At 46.4% G+C, this 13,542-nt stretch overlaps 1 protein-coding gene across 1 annotated transcript in view; it reads right to left on the minus strand.

Annotated features, from left to right (window-relative positions):
• Positions 1 to 13,542, minus strand: part of RHPN2 (rhophilin Rho GTPase binding protein 2) — a 59,278-nt gene that overhangs the window by 8,931 nt on the left and 36,805 nt on the right. The window contains exons 5-11 of the mRNA XM_081216704.1: positions 12,061 to 12,138; positions 11,563 to 11,687; positions 9,819 to 9,985; positions 7,493 to 7,680; positions 6,929 to 7,085; positions 5,237 to 5,356; positions 3,549 to 3,743 (exon numbers count right to left, since the gene is read on the minus strand). Of these exons, the coding sequence (XP_081072830.1) occupies positions 3,549 to 3,743; positions 5,237 to 5,356; positions 6,929 to 7,085; positions 7,493 to 7,680; positions 9,819 to 9,985; positions 11,563 to 11,687; positions 12,061 to 12,138 (1,030 nt within the window). The remainder of the gene's footprint in view (positions 1 to 3,548; positions 3,744 to 5,236; positions 5,357 to 6,928; positions 7,086 to 7,492; positions 7,681 to 9,818; positions 9,986 to 11,562; positions 11,688 to 12,060; positions 12,139 to 13,542) is intronic.

Genomic DNA, 13,542 nt, shown 5'->3' on the forward strand with positions numbered 1-13,542 from the left:
ATTCACGGGATGGCCCTGTGGTTTCTTACAAACAAACTGCTTCACACAGCACTGGGCTCAGACAGGCTACTCATCCACTACAAGAGTGGTGCCACTACCCCCAGACAGCCTCGCCAGGAGCTGTGCATCTCCCTCCCTCTGTGGAGGTTGTCTCTACTGTGTGGACAAGGGGGCCAGGGAAGTGGCCTGCGTCCATGAAGGAGAATCCCTGAGCACCATTCCTGTTTCCACCAACCAGCTTGGTCACCTGGAACAAAGACTTTGATCTCTCTAAGCCTCCACTGCCTCATCTTTAAGATGCAGGTGATACTAGTATCACCCTCATAGTACTGGGGAGCAAGATCTCACTTATATGTGGAATCTGAAACGGCCAAACTCTTCAAATCTATTTATGGTAAAACCCCTCAATGAAAGGGGTATAGAGGGAACAAATCTCAACATAATAAAGGCCATATACGATAAGCCTTGAAAACTTTTCCTCTAAGGTTAAGAACAAGACAAGGATGCCCACTCTTACCATTTTTATTCATCATAGTATTGGAAGTCCTAGTCATAGCAACTAGTCAAGAAAAAGAAGTTAAGGCATCCAAATCAATAGTAAAACTGACACTATTTGCAGATGACATTACTTAAAGAGAACCCTACAGACTTCACCAAAAGACTGTTAGAACTAATGAATGAATTCAGTAAAGCTGCAGGATAAAAAATCAATATACAGAAATCCATGGCATTTCTATACACTAATAACAAACTATCAGAAAGAGAAATTAAGACAATCCAATTTACAATTGCATCAAAAATAATAAAACACCTAGGAATAAATTTACCCAAGGAAGTGAAAGACCTCTACACTGAAAACTATAGGACATTCATGAAGGAAATTGAAGAAGACACAAATAAATGGAAAGATAATTCCATGTTTGTGGACTGGAAAAATTAATATTGTTAAGATGGCCATAATACCCAAAGCAATCTACTAATTCAATGCAATCCCTATCAAAAATCTAATGGCATATTTCACAAAACTAGAACAAATAATTCTAAAATTTGTATGGAACCACAAAAGATCCCGAATAGCCAAAACAATCTTGAGAAGGAAGAACAAAGCTGGAGGTATCATGCTCCCTGATTTCAACTATACCATGAAGCTACAGTAATCAAAACAGTATGGTATGGGCACAAAAACAGACACACAGATCAATGGAACAGACCTGAAAACCCAGAAATAAACCCACGCATAGATGAACAATTAATTTATGACCAAGAAGCAAAGAACAGACAATGGAAAAAGGATGGTCTCTTCAATAAATGGTGCTGGGAAAACTAAACAGCCACATGCAAAACAATGAAACTGGATCACTATCTTACACCATGCACAAAAACTAACTCAACATGGAGTAAAGACTTGAATGTAAGACCTAAGACCATATAATTCCTAGAAGAAAACATAGGTGGAAACCTCAGTGACATTGTTTTTAGTGATATTTTTGTGGATCTGACTCCAAAGGCAAGGGAAACAAAAGCAAAAACAAACAAATGGGACTACGTCAAACTAAAAAGCTTCTGCACAGTGATGGGAACTATCATCAAAATGAAAAGGCAATTTACTGAATGGGAGAAGACAGTTGCAAATTATATATGTGATAAGGAGTTACTATCCAAAGTATATAAAGAACACATACAACTCAACAACAAAAAACCAAACAACTCAATTAAAAAATGGGCAGAGGGTCTGAATAGGCATTTTTCCAAGAAAGACATACAGATAGCCAACAGGCACATAAAACACCACTAATTATTAGGAAAATGTAAATCAAAACCACAGTGAGATATCACCTCACACGTGTTATAATTGGCTATTATCAAAAAGACAAGAAATAACAAATGTTGGAGAGGATGTGGAAAAAAGGGAACCCTTATACACTGTGGGTGGGACTGTAAATTAGTGCAGCCACTATGGAAAAACAGTATGGAGATTCCTCAAAAAGGTAAGCATAGTTCATATGACCCAGCTATTCCAATTCTGGGTATTTATCTGAAGAACTTGAAACACTAATTCTAAAAGGTATATGCACCCCTATGTTCATTGCAGCACTGTTTGCAATAGCCAAGATATGGAAACAACCTAAGTGTCCATAGACGAATGAACAGGTAAAGAAGATGTGGTATATATATACAATGGAATACTACTCAGACAAAAAAGAAAAAAAAAAGAATGAAATCCTGTGACTTGCAACTAAATGGATGGACCTTGAGGATATCATGTTAAGTGAAATAAGTCAGATAGAGGAAAAAAAAACACCATATGATTGGAATCTAAAAAAATCCCCCATAACAAATGAACAAACAAAACAAAAACAAACTCATAGATACAGAGAACAGATTTGTGGTTACCAGAGGGGTTTGTGGGGGAGGGATGGGCAAAATGGGTGAAGAGGGTCAACTCTTTGGTGATGGATGGTAACTAGACTTGTGGTGGTGATCACTCTAGTGTATACAGATGTTGAATTATAATGCTGTACACCTGTAACTCATACAATAAAAAATAATAAATAAAGTCAAACTCCTAGAAGCAGAGAGCAGAATGCTGGATGCCGGGGGCAGTGGGGGGTGGGTGCTGTGAGGAAATGTTGGTGAAAGGGTACAGAGTTTCAGTTATGCAGGATGAGTAAGTTCTAGAGGTCTAACACAGTACGGTGACTATAACAACACTATATTGTATACTTGAGGGTAGATCTTAAGTGTTCTCACCACACACACACTCACACACAGACACGATGAACTAGATTTTGAAGAAATTTTCACTGCCAAAGTAAAAACTTTTCCCTGCACCCACTGGATTCACGGTATCAGTGAAAATTTTACTTCTTGTTTCATAATAAAAATAATTTTTGTCTGGGGAAAAAAAAAAAAGAAAGCAAATGGAGAAAACAGGGTAAAGATCAAGCCTTGGAGCAGGAATAAGGATGCAGGTGGCTTTCAAACCATGGAGCCGGAGGTAAAAGACAGATAGCAAAGCGCAGTTTTCCAGAAGGCAGTTGGCATGTGGGTGGGTATGGAGCATAGGGAAAACGTCGAGGCAAAAGGCAGTTCCTGGGGTCTCCTAACTAGCGGTGGTGGCTGGAACCCCAGGGGGAGGTCATGAGACTTTAAGGAAAGGAATCTAGAGGAAGCAAACCAGGGAGAGGAGACCCGCAAGAACGCCAGGAGGGGAGGTGGGTTTGGGCAAGACCGTCAGCAAATAGGGTGGAGAGGAAAGTGAGGGCAAAAAGAACCAAGGTGGCAGGGTCCTGACGCCACAGGTGGTGTGTTGAGGGGCAGGAGGGGGTCAGCTGCCACCAAGGGGTCAACAAGGACGAAGACCGTAAAGAAGGCCCTGGATCTGGGAATGAGGAGGTGAGGACTCCAGGGCAAGAGCAGCACGCGGCCCTGTCCCAGTGCCCGGCACACAGCGAGGGTCTGCCCGGCCCCTGCAGGATGAGCGCCCGAGCGCCCCTGCCTCTCACATGGCACACTCTGCACCTGGCACCAGCACCCAGGCCACTCACAGATGATGTCGGGAACCTCAGTCAAGCTCAGCAGGTCATAGTCCTCACGGAGCTGGGTGTACTTGAGCCGGGATCGCTGGTGTGCCGCAGACAGCACCTCCTGCAGCACCTCGATGTTCCGGAGTTTCTTGCACAGGCTGGCCTCCCTCACGGACTCCTCGTGATGGGTGACAGCTCGGCACAGATGGGACTTGCCTGCCCACAGAAAATCAAGACCACAGACACATGTAGTAAACTGCAATGTGAGGACCTCAAGGAGAGCCCAAGTGCCCAAGGATTCGCCCAGAAAGGTGGATGTTCTCTTTTCTGAAGGATCTGCCTGGATGGCTTCAGTCCCTCTTAAATGTGTGTACAATATGCTCACTTGTGTCTATAAAACTTTCATTCAGCAAACATTTACCGAACATTCTAGGCATTAGAGATAAAGCAATGAACAAAAACTCGCCTCTGCATTCATGGAGTTTACATGCTAGTGGTTGAAGACAGATAATTAACAAGCAAAGAAATATGTAATGGTTCGTGTGGCTATAAGGTTCTGGAGAAAAATAAAGCAGAAGTAAAAATAGGCAGATGTGACACGAGAAGATGGGGAATGAGGAGTTGCCCTTCTATTATGCGCAATCAGAAAAGGCCTTTTAGAAGGTAACTTTTAAGCGGAGCCCTGAAGGAAGTGAGGGAGCAGTCAAGAGGATATCTGACAGAACAGCGCTCCTAGAAGGACAGCGGCAAGTGCAAAGGCCCTGGGGCAGGAGCATACCTGCATGTTTAAGGACAACAAGGAACTTGGGAGTTTGGTTGGAGGGAGTGAGGGCTAGACAGAAGGGTAGGGAATGAGGCCAGAGAGGAACAGGGGCCTGACCATGTCCAGCCTCACAAGTGCAGGTGAGGAATTCTGCTCCACCTCTGGGTGAGATGGGACCATGAGGGCTCCCTGGTCAAAAGCTGGGCAAGCTGTGTGACCTCTCTGGGCCTCTGTTTCCTCAGATGAAAAACGGGGAATCATACCATATGTATCTCAGAGGGTTGTGTGAGGTTTAAGCGAGTCAATGTCTGTTCAGTAAGCAGTAAGCTTGGACCAGGGTGGTAGATAAGAAGTGGTCAGATTTGGGATATTTTTCTAGGTAGAGCCAACGGGATTCGCTAATCAAATGCGGGGATGAGAAAGAAAGATGAGGGCGGAGAATGCGTCCAAGGTTTCTGGCCTGCACACCTAGAAGGATGGAGCTACCATCCCTGAGATGGGGAAAGTGCAGGTGTGGGGTGGGGGGACAAGATTGGGTGGAGGAAGAATTCAGGTTTGGACATGGAAAGCATACTCACTCTGAGACCTGTTAGAGACCAAACTAGGACAATTCATTACCAGTTCTTAGGTGTGGCCTAAGAAATGTGTTCTTCCAGATTAGCAAGACCAAGGGCCATGCCCTGGACCACTAGGGTGTTGGAAGATGGCCAAAGCTCTGGCTCCATCGTGGGAGCCCTGATCCCTTGCAGAACCTGTGAGAACACAGCTCTGGAAGCCCGTTGGGGCCAGAGGACTATGCCTCCCTGTTTCTGAATCCAGAGTGGCCACGATGACTCTGGAAGCCCTACTCTCCGGGCCCTGCCCTGGGGACCTGTCTGGAGCTGCTTGTGAGTGGGAGTATCAGATGGGGCACAGGGAGGGAGGGAGCAGGAGAGCCGACACACACCCAGCTGCCGGCGCTGGTGAACGTTTTTCAGCGTGGCCAAGGGCGTCATCCCCTCTGGCATGTGGTCGTAGAGCTGGGACAGGCACTTCTCCTGGTGGTCCTCATCTGTGCCAGGCTTCACTGCAACAAAAACCACAGGATAAATCCCTTCTTGGGGCTGCGGTGCAGGCTCTATAGATGGCACCGCAGACCCACTGAGAGATCCCTCTTTCAACCACATCCCCAGGTTCCCTTCTCCAGCTTTACAAGGCACTTGGGATAATAGGTCTCCTTTCCACCCCTGGACATACCCAGGCAATCCAGCCCAAGGTCTCTGTGCAGGGGGGCCGGCACACTCTAGGGGCTCATGATTTGGCTCCAAGCCCCTGCTTTCTACCTGCTCCCCGTCACCCATCTCATGAACCTCCAAGCACAGCCCCACCTCAAACCTCTGGGGGCCTCCATGCCTGCACCCTCCCTGGCATGTGTCCCCTCCTGACCTCACCACACCACCCACCGCCACCTCAACACTTCCGGCCTCTGTTCCAGGGCTCACTCAGATCCTGTTCTCACTCTAGCTGTCCTTTCCCTCCTTGTTCAGCTGGGAAAGTCCCCCTCAGAGTCCCCCGTCTAACTCGAATGGCACCGCCTCTGAGGAACCATCCATGACTCCACCAAGGACTCCAACTGCTACCTCATTTGTGTTCCTACCACAGAGACTGAAGCACTGTATTTCGGCTGGTTTACATGACTTGTCCTGCCTACTAGACCATAAAATAATGCTAGCAGGAGCAGCTGACACTTCCAGAGAGCCCACCATATACAAGGCACTATTTAGCTTTGCACAGAGGCATTTAGTTTTCACAACAGCCTGTGAGGTAGGTTCTCTTCATGTCCCCATTTTACAGATGAGAAAACTGAGGCACAGAGCAGGTAAGTAACTTGCCCAAGATCACCCAGCTAGTAAATGACAGAGCTGAGATATGAACCCAGGCGGTCTTGGTCCCAGAGGTTATCCTTTTCGTTACTCAGAGGGCTGCCCTGATTAGCACCAATTGCAACAAAAGTCCCACCCAACCTCAGATCAGAGCCAAGACTACAGGGAGAAGGATGAGGCACTCACTGCAGGCTGAACATTTAAGGGGGTGCCCCAAACTCAGCCATCAAGATATATATGATATTTTAATACAATTTTCTAAATATCAAAATGAATACAAAAATATTCATGATAAACAACCGATCAAAAATTTTTTTAATTTCAGGTTCCCATGTGGCTCAGTACGGCACCGTTATTGCTCTGTGTCCTTATTTAAAATTTTAATCACCAAGGATTTTTTTGCCTTAGTTTTGATTCATTTACAATTATAATGTTAAAATATTATCTCAATTACTGAGTTTATCCCCTTAGATTTTGTGCCTGAGGCGAGTGCCTCCCTGGTCTAGTCCTGGCCCTAGATTCCAGGTGAAACATCATCTCCATGAAGCTGTCTGTTCTGTCCCAGGCAGAAGGAACGATACCCCTCTTCCTCCCACAGGAAGGAACCACCTAATCCCACCCTGTTGCCTGGGCCAACAAGTAATCCCCACCCTCTGCCCCCAGGCTGTGAGCATCTCCCAGGCAGGTAGACAGCTCTCATTTAGCTCAGAATCACCCAGAGGCAGCAAAACCATAACCCTGACCAAAGCCCAGAGCCCCGAGATGCCAAGCCTTACACTGGTGGTCGATGAGGAGGGTGGCTGTGAAGTAGTGGGCCAGGGCTTCATAGTGGTGCGCCTTCACGCAGGCCAAGCTGGCCCAGGAGTATGGGATGTTCTCCTTCACCGGCTCCTGGTTCATGGCCGTGTGCAGCTGCCGATAGACCTCTCCCACCTAAAACGGAAAAAATGTTGGGAACGAGGAGGGTGGCACAGGGGCCCTCACGTATCTGGGCTGCAGAAAAAGAGCCCTTTCTTCTAGGCAGCGGCCCCTGCCAGAGGTCGCTCCAGAATCTGGGAGCAACTCCAAGGTCTCCTAGCGCTGTCAGTGTCAGAGTTAACAGGGAGATCAGGCCACTGTCATTATGCTGGTTTTTAGGCTAAGCTGCAGATGGAATCAGTGATCCGTATCTGAAACACCATTACTTGCCAAGAAAATGCAAGCCAGCACTCTGGCCAGCCTGGGCAGGCATGCTGCCCAGGTCACGGGCAAGCTGCCGTGGGAAGCCCCCGCTGCGTCCAGTGGGCCCACACCAACAAATCCCACTCACTCCGAAAGTCACGGGAAACAGCAAGGCTTACCTTGGCAGCCTCCTGAGCTACCTTCACCAGCATGAAGAACTCGTTCTGGATCCCAGAAAGGCAGATTTTCTCAAACATGCTTTCTTGGGCTTGCGCGAGCATCATTTTGACCAGCACACTGAGCATAGCGGGACTCATGTCGTAACTTGGAGTGTGAGTAAACGTCTCTTTCAGGTAGTTTAAAACCCCTACGATTGGAATTGTTTTGCACATTAGTTGGGGATCATATTTATTTCACCATGCTGTCAGGAGTATGGAAGATGACAGAAGCAAAAATATAAAACTGGTGTCCTGAAGCATCTTTAGAAAAATCTGATTCTCAATTACCATAAGATCCAGCAATTCTACTCCTAGGTATAACCCCACGGAATTGAAAGCAGAGACTTAACTTGATATTTATACATGAATGCACATGAAGCATTATTCCCAATAACCAAAAGGCAGAAACAACTCAAATGTCCATCCACAGACATGGGGATACACAAAATGTGGTATATACCTACAACGGAATATTTCAGCCTTAAAAAGGAAGGCAATTCTGACACACACGCTAAAACATGGATGAAGACATTACACTAAGTGAAATAGGTCCATCTCAAGCACCAATGTCATATGATTCCACTGGGTGAGATGAGGTATCTGGAATAGTCAAATTCACAGAGACAGAAAGTAGAATGTTTCCCAGGGGTTGAGGGGAGGAAGGAATGGAGATTTAGTGTCTAATGGGACATAATTTCTGTTTGGGGTGATAAAAAAGTTCTGGAGATGGATAGTTGCACAACCACGTGACTGTACTTAATGCCAACGAACAGTAATCCTAAAAATGGTTAAAATGGTAGTTTTGTTATGTATGTTTTACCTAGCTAGAGAACTTTTGTTTTCCAACTCTCTTCCAAAACATTTACGTCTGTATCAGGCAAGGAAACCAGCCTGCTCCCTGTCCATTCCTGTCTCACCTGGGACACTTGTGAGAAATTCCGTACGTGACTAGACATTTGATGGAGGTGAAGGCAGAAGGCAGACAGAATGACGGAAGGGCTCTCAGGTGGACAAGCTCACACTTAACCCCTGGGTCATTCAGAAATTCCGGGCTTTCCCCCAGGACCTCAAGAAAGATCAACTCAACCACTCCAGTGGAAATTTTCATGCCGTAGCCCTCAGGTGACTTTTTTATGTGTTAGAAAAGTGTCACAGCATTAAATGACAATCAACCTGGAGCTGAAATAAAATCTCCGGCACAAATCCCATCTGACTGGTTCTTCTGGTGTTGCTGCAAAGCATAAACTGCCCTGCAGAAGGAAGGCGACGGCTGCAGGCTGTCTGCTCCTTTCTGGGGTTCGCTCCTACTCTGTTCTCAAGCTTTGTTTTGTCCATATCTCTGGAATCTTAGAGACAGGTCACCAAGCATACCTGCTTCAGAGTCCTCAGAAGGAAAGATGAGCCCAGAAAAGGATTTACAGTGAAAGAAATCAACTCCCACATGGAATTTCACAGTGTCGTTTCCTCCCAAGGGATCAATCATTTTAACCAAGCAATTCCATGATCAGCCAAAATGGCAAAGCCACAGTTCTTCACGGCCTTGCAGAGCAAACTCAGATACCCCAAAAGGTTTTCTGCCAGGGGTAACATCCCGAAACAGAGTGACAAGGACCAGCACAGAAGGAAACTCGCTGTGGAGCCAGCTCAGTGCATCACACGTTGGTCTGTGCTTGTCACTGCTTTTGCCCACTATTCCCTGTGCCGAGACTGCTGGTCACAGGCCCTGCTAGAGGGGAGCAATGCAAGACCCTCGGACACCCATGAGGCAGGCCTGCCCATTGCACCTCGCCTGGCAGCCCCCAGTCCTCTGCAGGCTGGCACTAAGTGTCACTTGGTAGGGGGCCAAGAAGAGCAACCTTGGGTGAGCCAGCTTCTCAGAATGAGCATAACAGAAAGGCAAGTGTAGTAATATGCACCAAACAGGCAAGTCTGATGAAAGAAAAAAGAAAAAGCTTACATTCCCACCATTTGAGAAAACTTATTCTCTTCTTCGAAACTGTGTTCAAAGAAACAGTCTATTCACCGCCATTTCCGGGGCCACTCGTTTGGAAAAGATTAATCGTTAACTACTGTGTACACGAGCCACATTCAGACAGAGACAGGGTTTGAGCCAATAAGTGATTTTCTTGATGGGAAGATACACCAGCTCTGGAAACTGGCCTGGCCCTTTCAGGCCTGTGAGGCCAAGCGTGGGCCTGGGGAGGACCCACGAACCCCCTTCAGCTGGGGTACCAGGGCCACCTGGCAGGGCCAGGGTTCTATTCCGGCAGCCCTCGCAGAGACACACCTGCGGCTCTCTGAAAGGCATCCACTGCGCTCTGCAGCCCAGCTTCTGTCTGTCGATTGCACCGGGTCCCGATCTGTGTGTAGACAGCTCCAATGTTAAACAGAATGCTGGCCTTCTCCAGCAGCAAGTTCTGTTGGCTAACAGGAACCCCCGTGAGGGAGTCATACCTATTTAAAAGAAATGTCTTTTCAGAATATGAATTCCTTGGCTAGTGAGTGCCACCTTTGGGTAAAAATGGACAGAACTTATTTCTTGAATAAAACTCAAAGATGCACATGCAATGAGGTTTTATTTCCAAGCAAGACGATGGGCCTGATCATACTGAATAAAGACACTTGCAAGCGCAAACTGAAATAGGGATTCTCAACCGGGACGTCCTTCCATAGGTGAATGGATATACAGACTGTGGTACAGCTACACAGTGGAAAATTATGCAGCACTAAAAAGAAATGAGCTATCAAGCCACGGAAAGACATGGAGAAACCTTAAATGCATGTGACTACGTGAAAGAAGCCAATCTGGAAAGGCTACATACTGTATGATTCCAACTATATGACATCCTGGAAAAGACAAAAAGAATCAGTAGTTGTCAGGATTGGGGGTGGGGAAGGGTGAGGATGCCTAGGTGGAAGGCAGAGGATTGTAGGGTAGTGAAACTGTTCTGTGTGATACTAGGATATGATGTGGATACATGTCATTATTACACTTGTCCAAACCCATGGAAGGTAGCCCACCAAGAGTGAACCCTACTGTAAACAATGGACGTTGGGTGACAGTGAGCCAATGTAGGTTCATCAGCTGTAACAAATGGAACATTCTGGTGGGGGGATGTTGACAGTGGCGGAGGTTGCGGGTGTGCAGGGGCAGGGGCTACACGGGGACTCTCTATACCTCCCCCTCAATTTTACTATGAACCTGAAACTGCTCTAAAAAATACAATGTATTAAAAAAAAAAAAAGAAGGCTTCTCCTAAATGAAATATAGCAAATCCTAACCCTTCATAATTCTTCCTGAAGTCTAAAAGACTCAGGATATGTTTTAAAGTTCACATATCAACCAGGGGATAGATATGGAGCTTCTTCCTAATTCAACACTAAGGAGAAGTCACATTTGGCCCTTTCACCCACGTGCCGGCAGCTAACCCATCTTTAGGAAAAGTCATCTGCCTTTCCTTCCAAAAGGAAGCATCAATAGCCATCTGCTGTGGTGAAATTAAACTCTGAATATGCCCCTTAGCTACTGGGATTTACTTTCATTTCACACAGCCCTAAGCAACTCAGAGAAGAGGTATAGCATCTCCAAAATATTTAGACAACACTAATCATGCTAAGTACCAACTCTGGGGAAGAATCCAAGGTGCTGCTTCAGTTTTTAAAATCTGATCTATTTCTGTTTGCTGCCCTTGTCACTGGGACAAAACCTGATTCCCATTCCCATGCCATCTGGGACAAGAATCTTGTTTCTTGTTAGTTCCACCTCAGAGCCCCAGTGTTTCCCCCGCGATAAGATGAGCATGAAAAAAATGCCTCTTCTCCTCGGCTCACTTGCTCTGAGAAGCAAGAAGCCACGGTCCGTTGGAGCCTTCTCCCCCTGGATCCCCTTCATAAATAAACACTGGTTTATCTACATTTCTCCTGTATTAACGGGACAGTTAGAAAGAGGAGGCCACAGTGCAGAGGAGCCTCCGTGGGACAGAGGTTCCCAGCTGTGGCCAGAGTGGGAAAGCCCCAGCCCAGGCACCTACCAGGTAAACAGGATCCCCATCTGTCGGGTGGGTGGGAAGAATCGGCTCTCAACAAACCCCAGCTGGATGAAGTAACTCATCAGCAGCTCGACCCCAGCCTCATCTCGGCTGGGTGTGCGACAGGCCTGAAAGGAAAGGAACCACTGAGGGGGTGAGGGGGTGACCGGGTGAGCATAGAGCAGACAGCCAGGCAGGGAAGATGCTCACACACGCTATTTCTCTGGAGCCTAGGCCCCAGTGCTGGTATCATGAACTCTAGGAGAGATGGGCAAGGCTGGAGTGAACTCATGAGACCTGGAACCCAGCCCCAGACAGGTATGTCTGTCCCCTCTGTGGTCTTCTTATGTGGCAAGTTGAATGGACGATTCTGACAGTTCCTCCCTACCACCTCCGACCACCAGCGATTCTACAAGACTTCAAATGAAATAATGGGATCATCTGAAGACTCATCAAGCTCTGGTAGCCACCCTCCTCACCCTGCTGCACACAGAAACATACTTGTCTCAGATCCATAAGATCTGCTATTTCATCTTCATAGAGGTAGCTATCTTCACTGTAATGTTCCAGAATAAAATCCTGTAAGAAAAATGAGATACTGTAAGGTGTGACTCAAAACCGTAAACAGGTAAAATAGTAATGTCTAAGGTGCCCCCCCTTTTAAAAATACATGTAGAGGGACTTCCCCGGTGGCGCAGTGGTTAAGAATCTGCCTGACAACGCAGGGGACATGGGTTCGAGCCCTGGTCCAGGAAGATCCCACATGTCGCAGAGCAACTAAGCCCGTGTGCCACAACTACTGAGCTTGCGCTCTAGAGCCCGCGAGCCACAACTACTGAAGCCCGCGTGCCTAGAGCCCATGATCCGCAACAAGAAGCCACTGCAATGAGAAGCTTGCGCACCGCAATGAAGAGTAGCCCCTGCTCGCCACAACTAGAAAGACTGCGCACAGCAACAAAGACCCAACGCAGCCAATAAATAAATAAATAAATATTTCTTAAAAAAAAAAGAACATGTAGAATTCATAAAAACTTATGGGAGAGTGTACACTGCAGGGATTTTCTAAGTGGTGGGATTTATTTTCTTAATTTTATTTATGTATATTAAAAATTTTTGTTTTTGTTGCTTCAATAAAAAGGGAAGTTGAAGTTATTTTTTATTTAAAAATGGGGACTTCCCTGGTGGTCCAGTGGTTAAGACTTCGCCTTCCAATGCAGGCGGTGCGGGTTCCATCCCTGGTCAGGGAGCTAAGATCCCACATGCCTAGCGGCCAAAAAACCAAAACATAAAACAAAAGCAATATTGTAACAAATTCAGTAAAGACTTTAAAAATGGTCCACATCAAAAACAAAATCTTAAAAAAAAAAGTGTCTTGGCAGCACAGTTAAGTGACTTGCGTAAGTGACTATAAGTTCAATAATTCTAGCAAACATCACAGGTATTCAGGGGCTCAGACCTTCGTCCTTTGGGCACAGGGTCTTCCTGGCAGAGGGAATTCATGTCTGGGGACTGTTATGAGGATGCTACCCTCAGGGTCTGAGATGGGGACCTTTGTGAGAGCAGCTCCGTGCACTTCCACAAACAAAGCACCCCTGTGAGACCTCCATCGGGGTCCAGTGTTTCATGACCACTCGGTGAGTTCATTCGGTCATAAGATACATTGATGAACACCTGCTATGTGCCAGGCACTGTTCACAGTGCTGGGGCTACTTCAGTGAACAAAACAAAGATCTTGCCCCGTGGAACTTATAATCTTACAAGGGAGCACAGACATTAAGTAACAGGCACAACAAATAGGTAAATTATATCATATATTAGGAGGAGGCAAGTATTACAGGAAAAAATGAGTATAATGGGTATGGAGAATGGATTCTTGCATAACATCTTCTGTAAGTGCTGGCTCTCCCTGGCTGCAAAAAGTTGAGGAGAGAGATTGTTCATTACATTTTCCCAAGTGTCTGTGAGTATTCTCTTTACACACTT

Source organism: Mesoplodon bidens (assembly GCF_964165515.1).
Source record: "Mesoplodon bidens genome assembly, chromosome: 18".
Classification (NCBI taxonomy): domain Eukaryota; kingdom Metazoa; phylum Chordata; class Mammalia; order Artiodactyla; family Ziphiidae; genus Mesoplodon; species Mesoplodon bidens.